Source organism: Perognathus longimembris, chromosome 13 (genome assembly GCF_023159225.1).
Source record: "Perognathus longimembris pacificus isolate PPM17 chromosome 13, ASM2315922v1, whole genome shotgun sequence".
Taxonomy (NCBI): Eukaryota; Metazoa; Chordata; class Mammalia; order Rodentia; family Heteromyidae; genus Perognathus; species Perognathus longimembris.
Genome location: NC_063173.1, coordinates 54,253,529 through 54,281,247, shown reverse-complemented (window position 1 = coordinate 54,281,247; position 27,719 = coordinate 54,253,529). Strand labels below are relative to the sequence as shown.

Genomic DNA, 27,719 nt, shown 5'->3' with positions numbered 1-27,719 from the left:
TGAGCCACACATCCACTTCTGGCTTTTTGGTGGATCATTGGAGAGAAGAGCCTAGCCTGGCTGGCATTGGTCTTGGATTCTCAGATCTAGGAGGGTGGGTGTGAGCCACCAGCACCGCGGTGCTCTCCTGTTGGGCTTGTGTGCAGGTCTAGATGAGGCTGGCTCTGGTCCTGGGTAGGGGCGTGGCCCTGACTGCCCCTGACGGGCAGGGTCCTTCTGCTCTGCTTGCTATGGCCCTGCAGGGTGCCCTGGGCAGCCCGGGTGCCCGTTTCCTTCCTTGGCAGCAGCACTTGCCCAACCTGCATCACGTGATGCTCACCCAGCCGTGATTTATCTCCCCGCTTCGGTGGCCAGGATTGGGTGTGTCCCCCGTGTCCCTTCCCCACCCCACCCACACTGGGCCAGCCTGACGGACAGGGAGAGAGGCTGGGAGAGGACCAGGGGCTCAGTCTTTGCCTTTGTGACATGGGCCAGGGCCACTAAACATAGCATTTGTGGCCTTTAATCCTGCAGCCTCCCTACGAGGAGGGAAGGAGGTGCTCCATGCGGGATCCTACGAAGAAATGAAACTGAAAGGACAGCCCCCTCGCAGTGGATTGCGGGAGGCTGCGAGTGGTGGAAAAGAAAATCTGAGTGTTTGTACAAGGAAGGGGGGGAGATGTTAGGGAGCTGGGATCGCAGGGGCCCTGTGGCCTCCTCAGCCTTTCACTTCTCCTAAGAACCATGTGACCTGGGGCAGCCACAGGGCCAGTGAAAGGGGAAGCGGGAGACTTGCCAAGAAGCAGAAGCCAGCAAGCAGGGGAGCCAGGCTGAGCCCTGGGAGGGGAAGGCTGGGGACCGGCTGCGGGGGTTCTGGCAGGAGAATGAAGGCAGTCCAGGATGGGATGGGGGGCTGTCGGGGAACCAGAGCAGCCCAGGTGTCATAGAGACGGGGAACACCGGTTAAGAAAGGGTGACTGAGGGAACCAAGAGGAAAGAGGAAGAGGGTCAGAGAAGCAGGGTGAAGACAGAAAGAGGAGGAGACGGGGTCAGGTGGGGAAAGGCTGGGGAGGGGGCCAAGCAGGTAGGGAAGGATTGGGGTGGGAGGAGGGCAGAGGAGAGAGTTGTGAGTAGAGGAGGAGGAGGAGGAAGAGGAGGAGGAAGGGGAGAGAGGGAGGGAGGGGAGGAAGAAGGGAAGAGGGAGGGGACCCAAAATAAGAGGTTCAGAGAAGTCAGACAAGGAGGGGGAGGGGCGGGGAGAGGACTAGGGCGCAGGATGCCCAGCGGCGGGGAGCAGCCACAGCGATGCCCGGCAGCAGCGGAGGAGGAGCGAAGGCCGCTGCTGGCGCGGGATGGGGGTGCCCGGGGGCCCCGCGGGTGGCACCGCTTGGCCGGGACGGCGGTGCTGCTGGTGTCCCTGCTGGAGCGGGCCGCCTTCTTCGGCGTGGCGGCCAACCTCGTGCTCTACCTCAACAGCCAGGATTTCAACTGGGCCGGCGAGCAGGCGTCCCGCGCGGCGCTCGTCTTCCTGGGCGCCTCGTACCTGCTGGCCCCCGTGGGGGGCTGGCTGGCCGACGTGTACCTGAGCCGCCACCGAGCCGTGGTCCTCAGCCTGCTGCTCTACCTGGCTGCCTCCGGGCTGCTGCTGGCCACCGCCATCCCCGACGGCCGCCTGTCCTTCTGTGGTGAGATGTCGTTGCTGCCCCTGGGGCCACCCTGCCCCTCGCCCGGCTGCCAGCGCGCCTGGCCCAGCCCCTACTGCGCACCCGTCCTGTACACAGGGCTGCTGCTGCTGGCGCTGGCCGCGAGCTCGGTCAGGAGCAACCTCACCTCTTTTGGGGCCGATCAGGTGAGTGGCTGTGGGTGGGGGACCCACCCCCCCCCTCCCCAAAGCTAGGATTTCCATGTGGAGCCAGACCCACAGTTAGGAGATGCCGGCTCCCAGGACAACCTCCAGCAAACCACTTCCCTCTTTGGAAGAAGTAGGGACCACTCATCCTAGGAAGCAAGACCCAGGGCAGGGATAGCCCCCCGCCCCCCCCCCCCTGCTCTCCTCAGAGCCAGGTCCTCCGCCCCAGGCCTGATACTTTTGATTGTTTTTCACTTGAGACTCTGTGTGTGTGTGTGTGTGTGTGTGTGTGTGTGTGTTGCTACTGGGACTTGAACTCAGGACCCAGTACTATCTCACTTGGCTCTATTGCTCAAGGCTGGCGTTCTACCACTTGAGACACAGCTCCATTCCTGGCTTTTGTTTGTTTCTGGCTAATGGGAGATAAGAGTATCCCGAGCTTTCCTGGCTTTTAACCTCGACCCTCAGATCTCAGCCTCCTGAGCAGCTAGGATGAGAAGTGTGAGCCACCGGCACCTGGCTAACTTGACACAGCTAACTACCCCAGCCGGCTTCTTCCACCAGCGGTGCCATACCGGCTGGGGCCAGCTGAGCACGGGTCTCACCCTCTGGTCTTTCTCCAGTCCCCTTGGATAGAACGTGGCCAGTGGAGAAAGTTCGGCAAATGTTTGCTGAATGAGTGAGCAAATCGCACATAGTGTGGCCACGTCTTGCCAGCCGTCTGGAGCCAGGCAATGGACAGTAATGTAAGCGACTTCGGGTGGTCATTCACACAGCCCCACATCGGGGCACACGGCAGATGCAGAACTGCCTGTGGACTGTGCAGCCATGTGACGAGACAGAGGTGCAGACAGGTGACACACCGGAAGCAGATTGCACCCGTGCAGTCCTCGGTCCGCCGGACTCACTGTCCCTCCCCTCTGCCCCAGGGGGACATGTTGGTAGAAACCATTCCATCCAGTTGCCCTCTACAATCCAGCCCTCAATGCAGTATCCATGGCCCTTGGTCCAGATGATTAAGACTCCTGTGGGTTTTGTTTTGTGTTGAGGTAGTCCTGAGGTTTGGGCCTCATGCTAAGCAGCCGCTCAACCTCCTAAGTCACTCGGCCTTTTGCAGTGATGATTTTTGAGATAGGGTCTCTTTATGTCTGGGCTATCCTGTCTTATAATTCTCCTTTTTGTGTTTCCTCGTGTAGCTGGGGTGATAGGTATGAGCACCACACCCGAGGGTTGAGATGGAGTCTTATAATTTTCTTTTTGGCCTGACTGACCTTGAACTGCAATCCTCCAGATCTCTGCTTCCTAAAAAGAGAGATTACTAGTTTGAGCCACCACATCCAGCTTAGATTCCTTTGAAGGAGGAGTTACCAGGGCCCTCAGGACACCCACATTCCTCTTCTACTTAGCATTGACGTTCCCAATATTTGCCCAAAGGAACCTCCCATCTCCCTTTAAGTCTACTGTTCTGTCGACAACCCCACCATTCCACCACTACTAGCCACCTTTAATCTGTGTCCTTGACCTCTTTTTTTTTTTTGGCCAGTCCTGGGCCTTGGACTCCAGGCCTGAGCACTGTCCCTGGCTTCTTCCCGCTCAAGGCTAGCACTCTGCCACTTGAGCCACAGTGCCGCTTCTGGCCGTTTTCTGTATATGTGGTACTGGGGAATCGAACCTAGGACCTCGTGTATCCGAGGCAGGCACTCTTGCCACTAGGCTATATCCCCAGCCCCCTGGCTTCTTTTTGCTCAAGGCTAGCACTCTGCCACTTAAGCCACAGCACCACTTCTGGCCATTTTCTGTATATGTGGTGCTGGGGAATCGAACCCAGGGCCTCATGTATATGAGGCAAGCACTCTTGCCACTAGGCCATATCCTCAGCCCCTGTCCTTGACCTCTTGACCTCCAAGGGATTTAGCCATCCAGCACCCCTATAGTGAGTGGTCTCCCAAAGGCCAGGCCACCGAGTGGGGCCTCCAATGTCACCCACAGGGACAGCCATTCCTGTGCATTTATTGCTGAGCAAGGGCTCTGGGCAGATCAAGGCTGGACTAGAAAGCGGTCTTAAGAAGTCCAGACCTCTGTTGGATGCTGGTGGCTGGTGCCTGTAATGCTAGCTAATCAAGAGGCTGAGGTTTGAGGATTCAAAGCTAGCCCAGACAGGAAAGTCTGTGAGACTCTCATTTCCAATTAACCACCAAAAAGCTGGAAGTGGAGGTGTAGCTTCAGTATAGAGAGCTCGCTTTGAGTGAAAAAGCTACAGGACAGTGCCTAGGCCCTGGGTTCAAGCCTCAGCTCCAGCATACACACACACACACACACACACACACACACACACACGAGACCAGAGCCATAGAGCAGTGTGGAAACACTGACGTCGCTGGATTTGTTTTTTTGTGTGTATGTGTGTTTGTTTGTTTTTTTAATAAATGGCTCCATTGCAGTGTGAGACAGATGAGCTAACAAGAGTAGATGCACAAGCTGGGCACCAGTGGCTTATGCCTAATCCTAGCTACTCGGGAGGATGAGATCTGAGCATCACAGTTCAAAGCTAGCCCAATCCATGAGACTTCTATCTCCAATTAACCACCAGAAAACCGGAAGTGGTGCTGTGGCTCAGGTAGTAGAGTGCTAGCCTTGGGCAAAAGAGCTCAGTGACAGCGCCCAGGCCCTGAGTTCAAGCCCTACAACTGAACAACAATAAAAACACTAGAACTGAACAACAACAACAAAAAACACTAGAACCCTGGGGCCTTCGGCTGCAGAATTCTGGGGGTGGGGGCTCAGTCGGGGGGGGGGGGAGGGGCTGGAACCATCTGGCAGATGGCTCTACCCAGGAGCTGTGTGCTTAACACACTTGCTGATTTCAGAAAGGGCCATTCATCATTCTCAACAAAGTCCCTGGAAGAAGTCGTTGATATCCTGAGTGGGCTGCCGGCTCTTTTTCTTCCAGTTACAATTGTCATATGCATTTACTTCCAATTAATAAATGGAAGTGTCTGTTCATCATGAGATTTAATTCAATTTTCTGCTTGAAAGTCCAGAGCAAGGACTTTGAGTGAGAGAAGTGACATGTCCCTCCCTCTCTGTCTCCAAGAGGACCCTGCAGTGTCTCCCAGAATGCAATGGCAACCACACAGTGATGTGGGACATGATTTCACACGAGCAACAAAGTATTTAGTGCAACTACAGATAGTCGATCTTGATGAAAATCTTGGTAGCTGGTGGGATTGTATTCCTCTGTGTGGGAAGGAAAACACTAGATTCTGAGATTTGGGGAGTTATTGAACAAGTAGCTGGCTGAGCAAGGTTAGAGACGCATTTATCTTGAGGAGTGTCCTCTAGTTCTCACTCCCTATGTTAGAAATGCAGGCTTGCTGGTGGCATCTCCCACCTGTCATCCTAGCTACTCAGGAGGCTGAGCTCGGAGGATTGCAGTTCAAAGCCAGGTTGGCCAGGAAAGTCTGTGAGACTCTTATCTCCAATTAACTAGCAATAAATTGGAAGTGGAGGTATGGCTCAAGTGGTAGAGTGCCAGCCTTAAGTGAAAGAAACTAAGGAAGAGCATTGGTTAAAATCTAGTTAAAATCTAGTACCTATGCGTGCGCATGTGTACATGTGTGCACACGTGCGTGCACACGCGCGCGTGCACACACACACACAGAGCTGCCTTGGGCCAGCCTCAGACCTTTTGAGTCCAAAGCTAGGACCAGGATTTAGGAAGAAGCACAGTCAACATATCCAGAGCCAACAGGCCAAAGTGGGGACTGGAGCCTAATAGTGAAAGGTTGATCCAAACTCTGGAGAAAGATTTTCAGTCCATCTGTTTGTGCTGAAGGGCCCGGAAAAGGTGTGTGTGTGTGTGTGTGTGTGTGTGTGTGTGTGTGTGTGTTTTCCCAGGTCAGAACCTGCTTTCAAAAGAGTTCCAGCTTGACTGTCATACAGCACAGAGAGAGAGAGAGAGAGAGAGAGAGAGAGAGAGAGAGAGAAGAGAGGAGAGAGGAGAGAGAGGTTAGGAGGAGTAAGCCACATACACTTCTCTGCATCTCCAAGCTGCAGAGGACATTTTTAAGCAGACTTGTAACTGTTCTTGGAATCAAATGCATCCATCACATTTAATAGTGTAGAACATAACTGAGATCTTTATGAGCTTTTAGCTGACTATAAAAGCAAGGTTGCTCAGTCTACAACAAAGGAATAAATCACCCACAAGTGAACAACACAGCCTTAGAGACATCTGTGTGTGCCCTACTTAATGACAATTAGAAGAAAGCAATGTGTTCCTTGGGCATGTAAAAACAGCTGTGCTAAAATGTCCTGATCGTTAGCAGTAGCTCCCAAGAGGAAGGTTCGTTTGCTTATTCAACAAATATTTATTCAGTGTCCACTTTGTGAGCAGAGATGAGGAAAGTGCCCATCCACTGGCCCAAGAATTGCCCCTGCAGGAGGGGTGGGTGCAGGTTCAGAGACCCCCCCCCCCGGGCTCCCAGACCCTCACTCTCGCCCCGTGGCTGGCTGGCAGGTGATGGATCTCGGCCGCGATGCCACCCGTCGCTTCTTCAATTGGTTCTATTGGAGCATCAACGTGGGCGCCGTCCTGTCCCTGCTGGTGGTGGCCTTCATCCAGCAGAACATCGACTTCCTGTTGGGTTACAGCATCATTGTGGGCTGTGTGGGCCTGGCCTTCTTCATCTTCCTCCTTGCCACTCCTGTCTTCATCACCAAGCCCCCCACGGGGAGCCAAGTGTCTTCAATGCTTAAACTCGCTCTCCAGAGCTGCTGTCCCCGGCTATGGCAAAGGCGATCAGCAAGGTAGGAAGGAGCTGCACATAGAGGAGGCTGCGATCAAACTTTGGACATTCTATTCAGCTCCGCCTCTGGCCCGGGATAATGACCTGCTCTCCAGTGACCAGAGATACCCACTATGGCGGACTATGAAAGCTGATAGTGCTGTTGATGGTGGTGATAGTAATTGTGTATGTTGGTACTGGGTCTCAAACTCAAGGCCTCTCACTCTAGATTTTGCCCAAGACTGGACTGGCACTCTACCACTTGAGCCATACTTACACTTTTGGCTTTTTTTTTTTTTTTTGGCTGGTTAATTTAATTAGAGATAAGAGTCTCTTGGATTTATTTTCCCAGGCAGGCTTTGAACTTTGAGTCTCAGATCTCAATCTTCTGAGTGGCTAAGATGACAGGTGTGAACCAGCTGTGTCCAGTAGTGATGGTGGTATTATTGGTAACCCTCTAACTGTAAACACCATGAGCATGGGTGTGATTTTGGCAATGGATGGGCATGATACAAGTGGGAATGATCATGTCAGTGCTCACAATGAAGATAAACAGTATGGATGAAAATATCACAGTATGCCAAGGCGCTGGGGGCTCATGCCTATAATCCTAGCTACACAGGAGGCTGAGCTCTGAGTATCATGGTTCAAAGCTAGCACAGGCAGGAAAGTCTATGAGACTCTTATCTCCAATTAACCTGTGGCTCAAAGTGGTAGAGTGCTAGCCTTGAGCAAAAGAGCTCAGGGACAGTGTCCAAGCCCTGAGTTCAAGTCCAACCACTAACAACAACCAAAAAATAGTAAATGCTAATTTTAAAAAAGGATAAAAGAAGATAAACAGTGGTTATGGTGACCATTACAGTAAGGATGGTGATGATGGAGTGAAGGTCACTGGGATTTAATATGAACAATTCTACAATGTTCTGTAATGAAGTAATATTGTCTTAGGGAATCAGCTATCCCTCCTCCATTAGCTAACATCTGGTGGGGGGGGCGGGTTCTGTATGGCCTTGCTTTCTTTCGTCCTTCCTCCCTTAATTGAACACTTAGGCTAAGCCGAGCTGTCTCTAGACCTTGGCACTCTGGTTGATAGGAACCAATTGGAAAAAGTAAAGAGCTTGCCTTGCTCGACCTGGTACATCACTAGAAGTTTGTCAGAATAGTTATTAAGTACCAAGGAGTCCGTTTGTTTATTGGTCCATTCATTTTTGTGCCATTACTGGAGCTTAAATCCAGGACCGAGGCACTGTTCCTTAGCTTTCCCACTTGTGGCTCATGTTCCACCACTTGAGCCACACTTCAACTTTTGACTTTTTGGTAGTTAATTGGAGATAAGAGTCTCACAGACTGTCCTTCCCAGGCTGGCTTCAAATCATAATCCTCAGATCTCAGCTTCCTGAGTAGCGAGGATTACAGGTATGAGCCAGTAGCTCCTGGCAGGATGTTTTAATTATTCATTGCTGTCTAACAGGCATGATAACTTAGTGGCTTACACATCCATCTGTTCACCCACTCCCAAATTCAGTGGGTGACTGGGCTCAATGTGTCAGACTTTCTATTGCTCCTGATGTCACCAGGGCTGCCATCATTGGGGGGCTGGAAAAAGCCAGGACATCTTCACTTAAGTGGCTGACAGTTGATGATGAACTGAGCTAGCTCTGCTGCTGGAGACTCTCAGTTTCCCCCTCCTGTGGCCTGAGACAAGTAGTGACCTGGGTCTCAGCACATAGTGTCTGGGTTGGAAAGAGGAGAGAACATTGCAAGAATAAATGTTCTGATCCGAGGCAGGAGAAAGAACCCCTGCACTGGTGGAAGAGAGCATCACATGGTGGCAGGACAGGAGTTGATGGCGGTTGTCTTTGGAGATGAATACACTGCTATTGTCCCTTTTGGAGTCATAAAGGGTTGTGGTCTTAGACAGGAAGGGACAGGAAACTCTCCAGACAATGGGCAAAGGGTGAGGTTGTGGTGCTGGTACATCTTTCCAGTCTCCAGCGATGGTCCCTGCACCCTGTTCCTCCACCCTTGTTGTGTAGAAAGAAGATTGACTTGGGGTGAATATCCAGGGAGTGGGGGTGTAGTGGATTCATGGCAGCCTCAGGGGCAGGAACTGCACTGGAGCTTCCCTGGTTCCTGTGATGAAACACAATGCCACAAACCAAATACTCCCTAAAGATCAAGAATCTTATCTCCAATTAGCCAGCAAAAAGCCAGAAGTAGAAGTATGGCTCAAGTGGTAGAGCACCAGCCATGCTTAAAACGAAGAAGAAGAAAGAAAAGCCAAATCAGAATGTGAGGCCCTGAGTTAAAGCTCCAATACATGCGCACGTGCACACACATGCACGCGCGCAACCCCCCCCCACACACACACTATACTAATATTGACAGTGGAGCAGTTTATATTAACAGAGGGGAGGGGGAGGGGTGACTCCGGAGGTGGGGGCTGATAAGTGGGGCTCACGGGATTACAGAGGTGGCAATGGTAACTTTGGTGATGAGATTACAGCGCTACCCTTCCTCTGCTATCCTTGTGCCCCACAGAGACCCTCCACGTGACCACCTGCTGCCTAACCACAGGTCTTGCCAGCCTGATCCTTCCTTGCTGGAGGATGTTGCCAACTTCCAGGTGCTGGTGAAGATCTTGCCTGTCATGGTGACCCTGGTGCCCTACTGGATGGTGTACTTCCAGGTGGGCGCCTCTGCCATGCGCTCTGGGGGCCTTGCTCCCCACCCCTCCTTGTTCTCCATCCTCCTGGAAGCCCCCCGGCACTCAGGAAGGCTGGGGCAGAGCAATCGTTACTGCTCACCAGCTGGTTTGGGTCTGGCACCGTGCCATCAAAGACTAGTTCCCCCCTAGTGAATAGAAAAGAAGCTCTGGAAGCAGGTGCCGGTGCCTCACGTCTGTCATCCTAGCTACTCAGGAGGCTGAGATCTGAGGATCATGGTTTGAGGTTAGCCCGGGGAGAAATATACATGAGACCTTTAGCTCCAATACACTACTCAGAAAAGGCCAGCAGTGGCATGGTGGCTCAAACTCTAGCCCTGAGCAAAAGAAGCTCAGGAACCAAGCAGCCGTGGCAGCTCCGGGCTGTGTCAACCTGTGGGACTTAGCCTGGCTTCAATGTCAGATGATGATTCCCTGTGGAGACAGCCCTGTCATTATCCTTTCCATTTCAACAAACGTTTACCCATCCCCACTCTGATGTGAGGCCCTGGAGACACAGACCCTAGCTCAACCAGCTGAGCCCAGGCAACGGGAACAAGGCGGAGGGCCCCGCCCCAGGCTTGTTCCCATGGAGGAGAGGAGGGCTGCTCTCCCCTGACTAGGGGAGGGTGGCTTCATTGGGCTGGGGAAGGTACATCTTGAGAACTCCAGCCCAGCCTCCCCCGTCTCTCTCCACAGATGCAGTCCACCTATGTCCTGCAAGGTCTCCACCTTCACATCCCCAACATTTTCTCGGCCAGCCCTACAAACAATTCTTCTGTTCCGGGAGCACAGAGCAGCAACTACAGGGTGAGAGACAAAAATGTGTGCTTAGAGCTGGGTGCTGGGGGTTCATAGCTGCAATCTTAGCACCTCAGCAGGACTGAGAGCTGAAGATCATGGTTTGAAGTTGGCCCAAGCAGGAGAGTTTGTGCAATTCTTATATCCAGTGAGCCACCAAAAAGACAGATGTGGAGTTTTGGCTCAAGCGGTAGAGCACCAGCCTTGAGCAAAATAAGCTAAGGACAACCCAGGCCCTCTGTTCAAGCCCTAATACCCACCTCACATACATACCTTGTTTCCTACTTCGCTGGGACTCTTGGATCCCTCTCTCTCGCTCTCTCTCGCTCTCTCTCTCTCTCTCTCTCTCTCTCTCTCTCTCTCTCTCTCATATTCCTGAGCCAGTTCTTTGGCATTGCAAAAACATAAAATTCAAGTTCTTCAAAGCTACCAGGCTAATGATACATTTATTCACAACCCTACTTCCGCTCCTCGCCCATGGAAGACATCACCAATCAATCTATCATGATACATTCTCACTGAGCTTACAGCTGTTCTACGCAGAGGCTGGGAATATGGCCTAGTGGCAAGAGTGCTTGACTTGTATACATGAAACCCTGGGTTCGATTCCCCAGCACCACATATTGAAAATGGTCAGAAGTGGCGCTGTGGCTCAAGTGGCAGAGTGCTAGCCTTGAGCAAAAAAGAAGGCAGGGACAGTGCTCAGGCCCTGAGTCCAAGGCCCAGGACCGGCAAAAAAAAGAAAAAGAAAGGAAGGAAGGAAGGAAGGAAGGAAGGAAGGAAGGAAGGAAGGAAGGAAGGAAGGAACTCATGGCCTTACATATGAAACTGTAACCCCTCTGTACATCACTTTGACAATAAATAAATTTTAAAAAACAACAACAAATGTTCTACACAACCACTACCAGTAGACGAACAGAATATTGGAACATAGAGAGAATATAGATTGCATCTTGGCTACATACAGCTGAGGAGTTTGAATTCCAGAGCAGGGCAGGAACCGTTGTCCCTGGGTCACTCACTCAGGGACATTCTGGAGGCCGGCTCGTAACTCCTCCCACTTTGCTAGCTGCTTCCCTTGGCTCTCTCCTACACAGATCCCTGAAGCCTGGCTCCTCCTGGCCAATGTGGTGGTGTTGCTGGTCCTGGTCCCTGTGAAGGACCACTTTCTCGACCCTTTACTGCTGCGCTGCAAGCTGCTGCCCTCAGCCCTGCAGAAGATGGCGGTGGGGATGTTCTTCGGGTTTACCTCTGTCATCGTGGCAGGTGCGTGGAGGAGGGGCACAAGACCAAGAGCTGGTCTTTCTGTGTCTGGGATGGGAGAGGCTGGTCTGTCCTGGACCAAGGGCATCCCTAGCTCGTGTGTCAGCCTCGGCCTCCTCTGCCCTGCCCACCATATCCAGCCTCCCTTCATTTGGGCAGAGGAGGATGCAGGCAGAGAGGAGCGAGTATTTCCTTCCATGAGAGAGACACTCTTTGAAGGCAGGGAGATAGATGCTTTTCATTTCTCCTTTCACTTCATTTCTATGGAGAATGATTAGGGGACCTTACTTAATAAGCAGGTTGGAATACATTTTCCAAAGAAGCATGGTGAGGAAGAACTTGAGGAATGATTCTCTTGCTGGGCACCAGTGGCTCACACCTGTCATCCTAGCTACTCAGGAGGCTGAGATCTGAGGGCTGTCCTTCAAAGTCAGCCCTGGCAGGAAAGTCCATGAGACTCTTATTTCTAATTAACCACCAAAAAGTCAGAAATAGAGATGTGGCCTAAGTGGTAGAGTGCCAGCCTTGTGTACGCACACACACACACACACACACACACACATAGTGGTGTGTACAAAGGACTCAGTCATGTAGCTGGATCACAAGTAGAAACTGAAGAACTCAGAGCTCAATGAGCAGTATTATGTTAAATGTGAGAAAACAAAGCTGGATTCTTTATAGCCACTGCTTTAATGCATTTTGTCCTACGCTGTCTTCACAATCACCTAGAGAATTTTATTCCTACTTCTTGTATAAGGGAACTGAGTCTCAGGAGAAGCAAGCCAGAGTGGGACTCAACTCCTCCAACTCATTGCTCAGTGTCTTTTCCACTAGAGAAAAAGCTGTTTTCCAAACAGTGAAGGGAAGGAGACAAAATGATGAAACTGTGAAGCCAGGTTAGAGACACCGCTGCCATCCTTGATGTTACCACAGAAGCATCATGTGATCATAGAAAGTAGGCCAGCTTTTGAAACCAGAGATACTGGCCCTACAGATCCAGCCCTGACTGTCTATCAGCTGTGTAACTCTGGGCTTCTTGCTCAACCTAAATTTCACTTTCCGTTGTCAGAATGCCTTAACGGGCTCTTGATTAATGCGAGTTGCAACGAAGCACAAAACCTGAGTTTCCTGGCAGCCAAGGCAAAAAGGGATAGGTTGGAATCCAAATCTTGATTCCTCACGCTCACCCCTATCCTCTAGGCCAGTGTTGCTTTTCTTACCTGCTACCCGGTCAATCTTTGGTTATGTAACAGTACCCACCACCTACTTACTAATCTCTGCCTTGGGCTAAGCTTAGCCTGGAGTGGCCCTGGCTGTAATCTCGCTGTTGCCCCCACGAAGGAGTCTTGGAGAGGGAGCGCTTACGGTACATTTCTGCCAACGAGACGGTGTCCCAGCTGATCGGGAAGGACGTGTACTTCGCAGCACCCCTGTCTATCTGGTGGCAGATCCCCCAGTACCTGCTCATTGGCATCAGTGAGATTTTCGCCAGCATCCCAGGTACCCCAGATCCCCAGCTCCTCCGTTCTTATATCATGGCTAACACTCTGTCCCTTGCAGATCAGGGGGCCCATCATGGGCACAACCTGCAAGCCCTCTGCATGGAGCAAGGCAGCATCTGAGCAGGGCAGAAGCCCCGGGAGGGACAGGGGTGTGAATTGGCACCGGGCACTGTGGGAGGCTTTGGAGCTAGAAAGTACCTCCCACAGGGCCCCCTTCCCACAATCCTCAGCTGCTAGTGTACTCTGTCTTCTTTTGGAGATCAGTTCCTATTTCCTCTTCAACTGCAAGCCTCAGTGCCAAGGCCCCTGGGCAGAGGAGGCGTCCCTTCCCACGCAGAGCCCTTTGTACAGCTCTCTATGTGGGGGCAGGCCTCCAACGGAGCACAACGTCTAGGGAAGGGTTTTTCTAGGCTGGGGGTTACAGGAGGCTTTTAGGACTTTGACAAAAGTATCCCTAGGCCAGGCACTGGTGGCTCACGCCTGTAATCCTAGCCATTCAGGAGGCTGAGATTCAAGAATCACAATTGGAAGCCAGCCCAGGCAGGAAGCTCTGTGAGACTCTTATTTCCAATGAACCACCAAAAAGCCAGAAGTAGAGCTACGACTCCAGTGGTAAAGGGCTAGCCTTGAGCAAAAGGAAAAAAAAATAGCTCAGAGACATAATCTAGGCCCTGAGTTCAAGCTCCAGGACCTGCACAAAAAACAAGTGTTCCTAGGATTCCACTCAGAGGAATGGAGACACAGAAGAAACCCAGCCGGTGCTGCAGCGGGGACTGTGGTAGAATGTGGGGGTTCTTGGGCAGGGTGAGCAAGGCTTCTGGGGAGGCAGAGTTCAGCAGGTGCAGGAAGGACTTAGAGGCATAGGGAATAGAATAAGCAAGGCCTCTCCCGGTGGGGAATGAAGGCTGGTGGGCTGGGGACCAGCAGAGGGGAGGAGAAGGTCACAAGGTCACACAGGATCTCATGGGCTTAGCCTACATGGTGGGATTTCCTCCAGGGCTTCAGCGCCTTGTTCATTCTCCAAGGGTTTGGGCAAAGGACTTGTGAGCCATGGGACAGACGCATCCCACCTGGCTGCATGAGGCGGACGGGGGTCGGGGGTCAGCCGGAAGTGGCTGGATACAGGGAGCAGGCTATGTAGAAGATACTTGGACTCGACGTGAGTTGTTGGAAGTGGTGCTGTGGCTCAAGTGGTAGAGCTCCAGTCTTGAGCCAAAAAGGAAAAAAAAAAAAAAAAAAAAAAAAGCTAAGGGACAGCACTCAGGCACTGAGTTCAAGACCTAGGACTCGCACACACACACTAGGATGGAGACTTGGGGGGGGGGGGGTGCTGCTCCTGGGCTGGCCTCTCTCCCCATGCCACCAGCAGCCCCTGAGGCCGTCCCCGCTCCCTCTCTACAGGCCTGGAGTTCGCCTACTCAGAGGCGCCGCGCTCCATGCAGGGCGCCATCATGGGCATCTTCTTCTGCCTGGCGGGCGTGGGCTCCCTGCTGGGCTCCAGCTTGGTGGCTTTGCTGTCCTTGCCAGGAGGCTGGATGCACTGCCCCAGCGACTTCGGTGAGTGCCAGGGTTCGCTTGGGAGCTCCAACATGGTCATTTACCACCGTGTCCCATGGCATCACCGCCTAGGGCCTCAGTGTCCCCAGCTGTCAAAGAGGAAGCATTAGGAGGCCAGGCAATGGTAGCTCACACCTATAATCCTAGCGACTCAGGAGGCCGAGATCTGAGGATCGCAGTTGAACGTGAGCCTGGGCAGAAGAGTCCAGGAGACTCCCTTCTCCTACTAAGCACCCAAAAGCTGCAAGTGGAGGTGTGGCTCAAGCAGTAACACATCAGCCTTGCGTGAAAAAGCCAAGCAAGAGCGTGAGACCCTAAGTTTAAGCCCTACTATAGCACACATGCGTGCACGCGCGCACACACACACACACACACACACACACACACACACACACACACACACACAGCCATGGACTCATTGGCCCGTGAGGCCTTTCCAGCTTCTGGAACTCTGCCATGTTGCAGTCACTTTTCTTGTATTTATTTCAAGTGTCCACATAAACAGAATTACAGAAACCCCAGGAGATCCTGGGGCAATCAGATCCAGAGGCGCTCTCTAACCCACTAGTTCTCCATTCCACCCCATGTCCACATGGCTCCAGCTGCCGGTCCGAGGGCCGGGCTGCCGCTGGGGACGGGTTGAAGGCCTGGGACCTCTCCCTGACCCGCATGCCAATCCTCTTTTCTAGGGAACATCAACAATTGCCGGATGGACAACTACTTCTTTCTGCTGGCCGGCATGCAGGCCGGCACGGCCCTCCTGTTTGTCTGGATTGCTCATCGCTATGAAAGGATGCGACAGGGCACAGCTTCCCAGAACAGCTCCAGCAGAGACAGGGGCTGACCCACGGCCCCCCACCCCTGCCCTTGTCTCCACCCCGACAGACAGAACGGCAGAACAGTCAGTCCCAGCCCTGGTGACTTCCTTCTCTGTTTATTTTGTACCCGACATTAGGATAGAGTGGTTCCCATAAATAAGAGACGCAAGCTCTTCCTCGCGATCGTGGACCATGACAAGGGCAAGGCGGAGGTGGGGAGGGGAGGGGAGTTTCTTCAGGGGGGACCAGGCAGGGGATCTGGATCAACAAGCACCAAAAGTAGAGCGAGTAGGGCCAGGGAGGAGGAGGCTGGGCGGGGCCCTCCCCACCCACCCCTGCTGCCCAGGGCTGGTGAGTAGTCATGCCGGAGTGGATGGGTCAGGAGCTGCCCCGGATCCTCTCCATGTAGTTCCGAAGGTCCTCAGGGTCCTTCAGCCCCATGTCCTCGCACACCCAGCGGATGTCCTCCTCGCCTGCCACCAGGATGGACTGCACGGCCGGGGCCCCCACGGGCTCCTCGGGCAGCTGGGCGGGGGGCGCTGGTGCAAATGTCACAAACTCAACCCGCTTCCGACGTCCCCCGGCTTCCTTCCGGGCCAGGGTGCTGGAGGAGCCGGGAGCCTCGCCGGCAGGGTTGGAAGCCGAGGTTGGGGTCTCCGCTCCGGCTCCGTTCTCACAGGGGCAGCCCCCCTCCCCCTTGGGCAGCCCCGGGGGCCGCCGGTCCAGCTGGCGGCTCAGTTCCTCCTGGTCAGTGCCCAGCCAGACCCAGTTGTGGGGCTGGGGGGAGGTGGGGTCCGTGGAGCTGTCGGGGGGCTCTTTACGCTGATAGCGTAGCACAAAGACCACACCATTGACCAGGAAAATCAGGATGGCCAGGCAGAAGATGCCCAGCAGGGCATACATGCCCAGCTCGAGGTCGGTGACACGCTGAGGGGCAGGCACCATCTCTTCCTCCTCCTCTTCCTCCTCCTCCTCCTGTCTGGCCTCCGTCTCCTCCTTCCTGATTTTTTCCTCTGCTTGTTCAAATTTGCCCCTTACCCCCACACTGCCCCCCACCCTGCCCCCTACCTGCCGCCTGCCCCCAACGCTGGCCTCTGTGGCCAGTGAACTCAAGGCAGGACTGGATGGGAGGGCAGGGACTGGGGTAGGGGCAGGAGGGGGGAGCCCCAACCAGGCAGTGCCAGAAGCCAGGGGTACACGGTGGCGGCTGCGGCGGCAGGGCTCCGGTGGGTGCAGAGAGACTTGTAAGGGCAGTCCCTCGGCACTGGCCCCACTCACCAGCACCCCAAGCTGGGCACCCTGCTCCTTGGCGGGCAGGACGGCAGTGGGCTCCTCGGCTGAGACGGTCAGGCCCAGATCACTGCGATCGTAGAGCTCGGCTGGAGCCAAGGTGCGGTCAGAGAAGGACAGCCATAAGGAAAGGGCCACCTCCTGCAGGGCACATAGACACAGGCAAGAGACACGCGAGGGCACGCAAGCATGCACACAGAGTTTACTCCCACAGAGACAGGCCACACGGAGGAGAGACCAGAGAGAACACAGAGACACAGGCGGACAAACACAGGGAGAAGAGGGGACGTGTGTCAATCACCTGTCTGCCACTCAGCCTTGAGGGGTGGGGTAAGGTGCGGGTCTGGCTCCTCCAGAAGGTTCCTCAGGTAGAGCTATCTGACCATCTCCCACTCCCCACTCTAGCCAGCCACTGCTTGGTCACCTCCAGCCACAGAGAGCTCACTACCTCACAGAAGAGTCTGTCCTCATTTTGAAAACCCTACAAGGGATCCAGGTACCAGGGCCCTCTTCCAATTCTCCTCTACCATTGGTCCCCATCGAAAGGTGTACAGTTCCTCATCCCCCGTCCCCCACCGTCACCTGCTTTGGGGCAGGAAGGGCTGGCTGTGCCCAGCATGTGGCTGTCACCTCCCCAGGGTGGGCAGTGCCCCTGCTCAGGGCCAATGAGATGCCCATCACTGGCTGTGCCCGGAGTTCCAGCACCGAGACCTTGTCATCAGTCACAGCCAGGGCCTGCTCCCCTAGAATGGAGCCGGAGAGTGGAGAACGCACCTGAAGGTGGGGAGGAGAGGACACAGAGGTGTGGGCAGGTGGGTGGGGCCTCTATCCAGACAGGCACCTACCAGTGCCATCCTAAGGGGTCTGGCTCCTGTTCCTGGCATCCCAGCTAGCTGCCCCCTTCTCCCCTCCACATCTTAACTCCATCTATATACACCTCTCAACTCTAATCCCAAGTCTACAGGACCCCTCCTTCCACCAGGACCACCTGGCTCAAACAACCCCAACACCCCAGTCCTTCATACCTAGAGGACTCCCCCGTTACACCGCCCATCATCCTCACCCAATCCCCAATCCCACCTTCTCTCCCCAGGCACAGCCTGGACCCTGCCTCTGCTGGCCACACCTGTCTGTGACCATTCTGGGGACACCTCCACTCTTGGGGGGGAAGGGAGGCTGCTCTGTAGCATCCTCCACAGGCTCACCTCTATGGAGGTGACACCAGGTTCACGGCCCACCAGGGTGCGGCCTCCCTCCAGCGAGGCTACCCGGGGGTCCTGCACGCGGGCCTGGGGCGCCACAAGGTGGGTCACATCCAATAGCCAGTCAGGGCCGAGCAGGTGGGTGAGACGGTGGCCACCATCCAATGGGTGGGCCACAAAGGGCACCAGGAAGCGCACACCTGCGCGCTGGTACTGCAGGCGGCAGCTGCGGGAGCGCTGCTCTACCTCCTCGGCTACCCCAGCCTCAAGCTCAGAGGCCCTACAGGGAGGGAGAGGAAGCCAGGGAATGGGGTGCATGGCAGTAGAGCAGGGGACCCAGAGCCCAGACCTTGCCCACTGCAGCCGCACCCCCTCGCTCCAGCTCCTATCCAGAGCTTGGGCCTGCCCACCATGAGGCTCCTAGCAGGGCAGAAGTGGCTCCAGCCTGTAATCCTTGCTACCCAGGAGGCTGAGAGCTTGAGGATCAAGGTTGGAAGCCAGCCTAGACAGACAAATTGAGAGACTCTTATCGCCAGCAAGATGGAAGTGGAGGTGTGGCTCAAGTGGTAGAGCATCAGCCTTGAGTGAAAAAGCTAAAGGACCATGTACTCAAATCAAGTTCAAGCCCCAGTGTATATACACACACACACACACACACACACACACATACACAGGCACGCACACAGAGAGTGGGGGGAGAGAGAGAGGTTCCTGATGGTGTATGACTCCTATCAGTCACCATCCAACACCTATCAGGGGCTGAGTATATGTAAGGGGTAGAAGACAACAAGCAAACATAATGGAAGTCTGTCTAACAGGGATGCAAAGTAGCTGGGGGGTGGGGGGGATTAGGAACAGCGGATCCTGAGCGGTGGTGTTTCAGCCCCTAGCTTGGGTCCATGGTTATGTCCCCAGAACCCTCAGTCCCAGAGGGACTTGGTCTACACTCACCCTTCAGCCGGGCCGGGGACCCTCCAGCCACGGATCTGCTCCAGGGTGGTGTCGGTCAGCTCGATGTGCAGGGGCAGTAGCGGGGCCCACACAGTCATGCGCAGTGAGGCCCGGAGCCGGCGCCACCAGAAGTCCACTCGCACCCCCTTGGCACCCCGACTCTCCTTACCAGCCACAAACACGGCATCGCAGGCCTCAGATACCTGAGGGAGGTCAGGAGGAAGGAGGTGGGCGAAGACACAGGTGACAGGGTTGTGTACTAGCGAGCATCCTTGGCCCCAGCTATATATCAGCAGGGCTGAGGCTCGTGACCCAGGCCTCTAATCCTAGCTAACTCGGGAGGCTGAGATCTGAGAGTCACGGTAGGAAGCCAGCCTAGGGAAAACAAATCCTGGAGATTCTGATCTACAATGAACTGGGCCATGCCACACGTTCTCGCTGGGAAGAGTGGCCATGGCATACACCACAGCTCACAACTTTCATGTCGGCCTTGGACACTGGTTCTGGAGTCACGTGACAGAGCTCTGTGGAGAAAGAAGAACCCCCAGGCCTACCATGGCTGTTTAGCCATGGGTAGGAAAAAGATGCCTTCTCCATACAAGCGGCCAGGATTTGTGTAACTTCAGGTTGTATGCTCCCCGCTCTAAAACTCAAAAGCTCAGATCTCACTACAAAAATGGGGTTCTGCCAAAACAACCTTTTAAAGCTTTTTTTAAAAAAAAAAGAAAGAAATATTGTTTGTGGGGCTGGGAGAGAGTAAAGGAAGGGGTGACATTGACCAAAAAGAAATAGACTCATTACCTGACTTGTGAAACGTTAACTCCTCTGTATATCACCTTAATCATAACAGTTTAAAATTAAAAACAAAAAAAAATCTGTGGGGACTGCAATTTGAACTCAGGGCCTCATGCTCTCCCTTAGCTTTTTCACTCAAGAGTGGCGCTCTACACCTCTACCGTGGCTTTTTAGTGATTAATTGGAAATAAGAATTTTGCAGACTTTAATGTCAAGACTGGCTTTTGAACCTTGGTCCCAGGATTACAGGCGTGAGCCATTAGTGCCCCTGGTGCTAAAACTTCCCGATCCCAACACGCATGCTCTTAGCAGTCCCGGCTCGGCTCATCTGCTAATGCTCAGGGCTGTCTGCATAGCTCCCACTTGAAATCGGAACAAAAGCTGAAGTCCTGGTGCTGCCCGGGAGGTTTTGGGGTGAGAAGTTGCTCTCTTGGGGACCCACGGTAGGAGGAGGAGAGCTGTGGGCATGAGTGCCTGCCACTCACCTGCAGGACCTGCGTGTTGGCTGACTCGCAGCCGACATGCTCCGTCACTTCCTCCAAGGCCCCCCCAGCATCCACGGTGACGAGGCGCACAGGCACATGTTGGGGTACCCCAGTCAGGGGGGCGGTGTTCACCAGCTCCTCGGCCTGGGGATGGAGGAATTGCTCAGCCCCTGGCCCCTGGGGCCCCCAAGCAAGCCAAGCACAGACTCCTTACCTTAGCCAGAGGCACAAGGGCTCTGATGTCCCGCTCGGACACGAGGATTTCCCACACCATTTTGTCCTTCTCGGCTTCCGGGGCCTGGCCTGGGTATTCCAGCTGCCACGTGACGGGTCGCGTGACTGCCACACCTCCACCAGTACCGTTCTCCACCGTGAAATCCACCCACAGGAACTCAGACAGCTCAAGGGGACTGCTGGCCAGAGGAGGGAGGAGCTGAGGGCCTAACAGCAGCCAGGGATGTCCTGCGCTCAAGACGCCAGCATCACAATTCTCCCCATTTTACAGACGAGGAAGTCGAGGTGCCCAAGTTATGAGAGCACACAGGGAAAGCCGTACAGCTGAGCCCTAAAGCCAGGCATCCTGACTCTTACCCAGTCTTGGCCTCTCTTAAGATCTCTACAGAGCCAGCCAGGCACTGGTGGTTCACACCTGTAATCCTAGCTACTCAGGAGGCTGAGACTGGAGGATTGTGGTTCAAAGTTAGCCCAGGAAGGAAACTCTTCTCTCCAAATAACCACCAGAAAACTAGATATGGTGCTGTGGCTCAAAGTGGTACAGCACACTAGCCTTGAGTGAAAGAGCTCAGGGACAGTGCCCAGGCCCTGAGTTTGAGCTCCACTTGCTGGAGGTTGGGGAAGGGAAGGTTTACAGAACCACTTAACCACCTCCCACAATGCTTGCTTGGCTCCCTGGCCTTCTTGTTGCTTTCTTGGGCCTCCAAATCTGTCTGTTTGTTCCCTCTTTTCTTGACCCACCTGGAGCCTGGTTCTGCGTGCCCCACACGGTGGCAGGTGATCAGGGTGGTGTGATGTTTCGAACCCTTGAAGCGGTCTAGCTTGGCAGTCCAGAGGGTGGGCTGCGCTGGGCGGGCGGCTGTTACATGCAGCCCCTTCTTCACCTTGATCCTGGGCAGGGGTTATAGGTTCAGGTTGTCAAAGGAAGGGCTGAACAGAGGACTGGAATCCAAAGGGGCGCCATCAGCCTCCTGTCTGGCTTCCTGCAATCCGATCCAAGTCTCCTCCCATTCCTCCCAGAAGGAAGGTCATACCACACCCCTTTCCCCACCACTAACCACCACCATGATTCTCTTTTGCCTACAGGCTGGATGGAGCCTTGGGCTGGCACTGGAGTCTCTCCAGGCCCTGATCCAGCATCCTTTGGGGCTCAGACATATTTTTTCCATGCATGCTGTGCTTCAGCCATACCAAAAATTCTTCCCACAGAAACAAGGCACACTCGTGACCCCAAGCCTCTGCTTAGGCTGCGCCTTCAGCTTGCTCCATCGGCTCTACTTCTCTGCTGACCCTTTAAGCTCCCAATGGCTCAAATGCCTTTTGGAAACGTTGACAATGCCCGATGAATTTTCCTTATTCTGCCAACTAGCTCGACCACTCCATGGCATGGCAAACTTTCACCAGAGCATCCACACCCCCGGGCCTTTTGATCACTGAGTTCCTGTCCATCTAGCTCCCTTCCCCCGTTCACTGGGGGCCGCTTTGTACATGAAGCCAGCAGAACAGGCAGACTGAATGGGACTAGAGCGATAACCCAGTCTCTGCAGCAGGGGACCAACAAAACAGTTCCAGACATGCGCTTTCCAGGTGCTGAGCCTTCCTATTTCCTCCTCTTGAAACAGGCCAGACTCCCATGGCACTCAGGGAAAGGCCAGGGGAGCCAGGAGACATCCTACTTCTAGACCATGCCCATCACCCACCCGGGGATCCTGCAACCTTGTTCCTAGCCAGGGGACGGTGGCTCCACGTGCTGCTGAGTTAAGTCCCCACTCGTCTTCTTGCAGAGGGTCCTGCCCTGCTTGCTGATTATCCCCCAGGGACCCAGTGCCCACCTCAGGGTCAGGAGGCTGGCGGTGAAGTTGTGCCGAAGCAAGAGGGTGGCACTGAAAAGCTGGCCAGGCCGCACTGGCACGTCTGGCGCCCGCAGAGTCACTGCATCATCCAGGGGTACCTCTTGGTACTGTGGGGGGTTTGCTGAGTGCAGCTCCACGCTGCCCACCGGGAGGGCCTGCTCCCCGGGGTCTTCCTCCCCGCCAGGGCCACAGCCCCCGGGACCCTCAGCGCAGGCTCCAGCGTGTAGGCCAGCTCGGCCCGCGTGGTGGAGCCCTGGGAGAACCAGTGTGAGGGGAACTCCAGCTCCACCACGCAGGCGCCCAGGGATGGCTGTGAAGATGAGGATCGCCGTTGGCTGAAGGCGGGTTGAAAGGGGAACCCCTATCCATACCCAGGACCCCAAGCTAGAGAGGTGCATGAAAGGTAGGCCAGGGATGCAGTCCAAGGGACAGGATGGACTAGTGACAGGTGGGGCCCGACACCAGGTCTCCAACTCAGAACACATCTCAGGCTAGTCTCATGTGAGCGAGCCAGTCCCAGCACCTTGTCCTGATCAGGTCCCAGGAGGATCACCCCGCCCAGGGCTCAGATTCTCCTCAAAGCCCGAAAACCTGAGAAACAGCACTCTTCATGGCGTTCCAGATTCCCAAAGAACAGGGATGGAAACGAAGAATGTAATACTGGCAACACCAGTGATTGCTTTGCTGTTAGCAATTCGTATATTTGCCTTGTTTATTTCTTCACCAGCCCCATACAAGTTGGGAATGGTCATTACCCCCATTTTACAGAGGAGAAAACTGACTCTCAGAGAGACGATGTGCCCAAAGTCACGCACCATGGGGCCCTAACTAATCCTTTCTCAGGCCTGTCAGCGAATGCAATAGGACAGGATTCGTGTGGTTCACACCCCCAGACTTCCCTTTCCATCTTGGAGCAACCACTGGCGGGCACAATGGTGGGACCGGCCCACTCACCTGGAAGCGGCAGGCCTGGTGGGCGGTGCCTGCAGGGTGAGTGGCATGTAGCCGGGCACAGGGCAGGCTGCCAGGCCCCGGGGCCAATCCTGTCCTTTGAGGTGGAAGAGGACGCGGGCATGGGGCTCCGCTGGAGTCACGGCCGCTTCCACGGAAACAGCCCGTACATCCCATGGCACTGGCCGTTGGTGGGGCTCAGTGACACGGGGAGGGACCACCTAGAGGAAGAATGAGGATGCTAAACAAAAGCACAGGCAGATTGGGGTGGGAGGGTCGGGGGGTGGTGATCTGGGAAGAGGAACTTGGAATCCCAACCTAGCAGAAGAGAACTTTCATGGGCCTCAGTTTCCCTGTCTGATGAATAAGGAGCACAACAGAGGCTGGAGAAAGCTGTTGAGCACATGTACACAGTAGACCTCAGCTTCAGAGTCCTTTTTGCCCCTCCTTACCTGCTGGGTGGCAAAAGGTGGGTAGGAGGCCCGGAGAAGCGGCTGGGCCCTGGGCCAGGGCTGCAGAAGCAGAAAGGTCTCAGATCGGGAGCTCAGAGAGGAGTTAGCAGGTGGGTAGTGGCCTACCCGCTGCACACGAAAATGCTCAGGGGTATCCAGGAGCTCCAGGGCCACTGGCAGGTAGATGGGGTCCTGATGGGCCTGGTCACAGTTCACTGGAGAGGAATAAAGGGTAGAGATGGCTGGGTGCTGGGGGCTCACGCCCTGAATCCTAGCTACTCAGGAGGCTGAGATCTGAGCATCACAGTTCCAAGGCAGCCCAGGTAGGAAAGTCCATGAGGCTCTCATCTCCAATTAACCAGCCAAAAGCCAGAAGTGAAGTTATTGCTCAAGCAGTAGAGCACCAGACTTGAGTGAAAGGTCAAGTGAGAATACCAAACCCTGAGATCACGCCCCATCACTGGCGCACACACACACACACACGCACACACACACACAGAATAGAGATGGTGGTAGCAAGTAGTGAAGGAAGAATCGCACTGTAAATATCCCATTCCCCCAGAAGGTAGGGAGACCTCCCCATTTCATAGATGAGGTAACACACAAAGAACCTCACACAGGTAGCATATAAATGGCATTGAGATGCAATGACAGCTTTCCGGTCATCACTTCTATCTTCCGCCGGCCTTGCCTCCCTCCCTCCAACACAGCCTTTCAATGTCTCTCCCTGACTCCAGCCCACTGCTGGCTTGTCTCTGATATTAGGGCAGTGGGGCAGAGAGGGTGGGAGTGGGGGTAGGGTAGGGGAGGGTCCTGACTCTCCCCACATAGTGTCTATACAGTTTAAAAAAAAAAAAAAAGGTTGGAGATGAGCTTTATAGAAGTAGCAACCATTTATCTGACCCTGGGTTCTTGGTAGGTCTTGGCTGGACAATGCTCTATCCAACCCCCCCCCATCATTGCCATGGCAACCCATATGATCCTTCCAAGCTATCTTCTTCCCTATACTAGCTGGGTACAAGAGTGCCAGAGTGGGGCTGGGGGGAGGGGTTCAGAGAGGTCATATGCCCTGGTGATGTGAACCCCAGCCTGGGGAGAGAAATTATTCAATCACCAAATGGGCAAAGGATCACTAAGACTACATTGGTTTGTACCACAAGCCATTATAATGATCAGAAATAGCTATATACTAGCACTATTTTAGACATTTTACTTTTTTTTTTTTTTTTTGGCCTGTCCTGGGGCTTGAACTCAGGGACTGAGCACTGTCCCTGAGCTTCTTTTTGCTCAAGGCTAGCACTCTAACACTTGAGCCACAGCGCCACTTCTGGCTTTTTCTGTTTATGTGGTGCTGAGAAATTGAACCAGGAGCTTCATGTATACGAGGCAAGCACTCTACCACTAAGCCATGTTCCCAGGCCCACATTTTACTTATACCATTTCAGTTTTCATCTCTGAGTCTCCTCTGAGTCTTGGGCTCTATTATGATGAACCCCATTTTGTGGATTTGGAAAATGAGGTTCAAGGACCATTCTATAGTCCCACGGCTGGAGTGACGGAGCTGGGAGGCCAGCTGAGGCACTGACCATTAGACTACCCTGCTTCTCTTTCCGGTATCTATTTCTCCACCTCAGGATGCAACGACATGCCCTGGGGACTTCACTTGGGGGCTGAATTTCCCCTCTTCTGTCTGCCTCCTTCCTGCTTTAGGGTCAAGAGTACATGCTGCCTCCTCGAGGAAGCCCTCCTTGGTCATTCACCCTCCCACAAGTCCCCTCAGTCTGAGGCAGCCGTGCTGGTCTCCCTCTCCCTCTCCCTCTCTATTCTGGAGCCAGGGTCTCATGTTGCCCTGGATGGTCTCAAACTCCTGGGTATGATCTTCCTGCCTTAGTCCCTCTAGTAGCTAGGACCACAGGGACACACCATACTGCTTTAGTGGCTTCTGAATTCATTATTTGTCTGCCAACCTAAAGCTTGTCTAGCTCATCCTGAATTGCCCTCCCCCCACCCCCAAACTGGGAAACTCTCCCAGGAGAAGCTTCTAGGGACTTACATCCATGTATACTCAATGAAAGATGGGCTGATCATGGATATTCTGGGATGGCCGGGAATACCAACGGCTGTGGAAATGGGATTGATGCTACTGCATAATGGATGTGACAAGGCTTTCCTTGTCCCTGTGGGAGGGGCCATTAGGGCTCCCCCTGGATCCCTCCGGGTGGGAGCAGGTGGCTGAAAGCAGCCTGAGCCAGCTCCCCCTCAGCCCCGGGCAAGGGGGACTTGGTTTCAGCCCCCTTTCTGGCCCTTCCCACTAAGGAGAATGTGTGTGCAATGTCCCCAATGGTAACAGGTGATGACTATTGCCCCCTGGGGTAGCTCCTGGACTCCACTCCACCACCTACTCCCTGGGTTCCATAATTACAAGATGCTCAGTAGCCAAACTCCCACGGACTTGCAGCGCCCGGCTCGGCTCCCTCTGCGGGGGAGGGACGGTAGAGAGTGCCTAGCCATCTCGACTCCTCGGTGGCATCCCTCGCCGCCCCAGTCCATCTGTCACCCCAACCCCCAGCCCCGCACCCCCAGGCACAGGAGATCCCCTGTCCTACCCTACCCAGAGCCAGGTATCCCCTTTCCCAAGAACTAGAGATGCGATCATGGGGTTATCCCTGAAGACTCCAGGGTCGGAAAGTGATCCGGGGCAGGGGAGGGGGCCGCACATCCCGCGGGACTCAGGCAAAGGGGCTGCCTTGCCTCCTGGGGCTGAGGGGTGCGGATGCCCAGCTCCCCAGATCTGGGATTAGAAGCTGTGGAGAGGCTGGTGCGCCCGGGACGGGGTGATCGGGTTAGAGGTCCGGGCTGGAGGGCACGCTGGCTAAGAGCCATAGCCTCTCCTCCCCCTCCCGCCCCGGCCAGGCCAGCCCCGGGTCAAGAAAGAGCCCACGAGGCGAGGCGGGCGCCCAGAGCCAGGCTCCCAGAGGTAGGACCGCCCCGGCCCTCGGCGCACGCCTCCAGGCGACCTGGCTCGAGTCTGGTCCCAGTCCCGAGGCGCCCGGCTCGCGGGCATCTCCCGCGCCCAGCCTCAGCCGGGCCCCGCCACCCCTCGCCCTGCCCCGCCCCCCGCCCGCTGACCTCTCTCGATGTCCAGGGCTACCAGGGCCACCAGGAGGCAGAGCCAGGGACCGCGGAGCCCCCCGGGGGCCGGGGCCGCGCGCGCAGCCATCGGGGCGCACATCCTTCCCCACCGCTGGCGGGCGGCTCAGGTGGCGGCGATCGGACCCCGCATTCCCCCCGCAGCCGCCCAGCGCCTGCGCTCCCGGCCCGCTAGGTCCCCGCCGCCGCCGCCGCCGCCGCCACCACCACCACGACTGCCGGTCCGCCCGCCCGCGGCCGCAGCTCGCAGACAATGGAGCGGGAGCGCTGGGGTGGGAGGGAGCGCGGCGCACACTCGGGCTGCCCCCGCCGCCCCGCCGGGTCCTAGTGCCCCGCCGATCTCCAACCCCAGAGCAACCCCAGGCCCTCGGTCAGCAAGGCCACTGCCCCAGAGACTGAACCCGGACTGGCGCCACGGTCAGTAGACACGTGGCACCTTCCGTGGAGATCCCCGTGGGAGGCTGCTGGCAGGGGAGGACTCTTTTCCTGTCTCACCTTCCCCCCTCCCTCCTGCACCCCACAAGCATCTCACCTGCAGAGGTATTTCACCCTGAATCAGAACTAGAACTCAGGGACATGTGGGAATAGAGCTGCAGGGGCAGAAAAGGAGAGGCCAAATGAGGCCAGATGACACCGGCCTGGGCCTGCCCTGACAGAGCCCTGGGCCACCTCTGGGGAAGACAGGCTCTAGGGGCAGGCAGCTCCGATTTCATGCCCAGCCCCACCCAGGGAAAGGCCTAGAGGGAGGAGGATGAGGGCTGGCCAGCTCTGAGGGAGGGCTGCCTGCCCCACCTGGTGCTGAGAAAGGTCCACAGCAAGAGACCAGGTCCACATTAGCAAACCCTGGGCCCCTTCACCCCCGAAACAGAAAATGTGCATACCCGCATAAACTGGCTGACCCCAGGTGAGAGCTAGGAGCAGGAAACCCATCCTCCTGCAGGAATGAGGGCAGGCATGCCTCCTCCAGGGTACCAGGGCCAGTAGCAGCAGCCCAGCACTGCAGGGAAGGGCTACCTTCTCCCACTCCACCCAACAGACGTGGAAGCTGGGTAATGGAACATGCCTCCCCCCTTCCTCACACTCCTGGACCCACAGG

General features: G+C 55.2%; 2 protein-coding genes across 2 annotated transcripts; one reads left to right on the top strand and one right to left on the bottom strand.

Annotated features, from left to right (window-relative positions):
- The first annotated feature begins 1,254 nt into the window (after positions 1-1,254).
- Slc15a3 (solute carrier family 15 member 3) lies at positions 1,255-15,425 on the top strand. Its single transcript, XM_048360398.1, has 8 exons — positions 1,255-1,828; positions 6,348-6,637; positions 9,157-9,304; positions 10,019-10,129; positions 11,218-11,386; positions 12,725-12,883; positions 14,287-14,442; positions 15,132-15,425. The coding sequence occupies exons 1-8, from the start codon at positions 1,256-1,258 to the stop codon at positions 15,284-15,286; spliced, it is 1,761 nt and encodes a 586-aa protein (XP_048216355.1). The 5' UTR covers position 1,255; the 3' UTR covers positions 15,287-15,425.
- Positions 15,426-15,524: 99 nt separating this feature from the next.
- On the bottom strand, positions 15,525-26,772 carry Tmem132a (transmembrane protein 132A). The gene is given in 13 exon segments (XM_048360397.1): positions 15,525-16,691; positions 17,133-17,324; positions 17,756-18,032; positions 18,704-18,906; positions 19,984-20,127; positions 20,198-20,396; positions 20,959-21,108; positions 22,050-22,278; positions 22,281-22,380; positions 23,025-23,107; positions 23,110-23,242; positions 23,474-23,688; positions 26,603-26,772. Coding segments are annotated over 13 exon segments (3,081 nt in total). The 5' UTR covers positions 26,706-26,772; the 3' UTR covers positions 15,525-15,638.
- Positions 26,773-27,719: the final 947 nt, after the last annotated feature.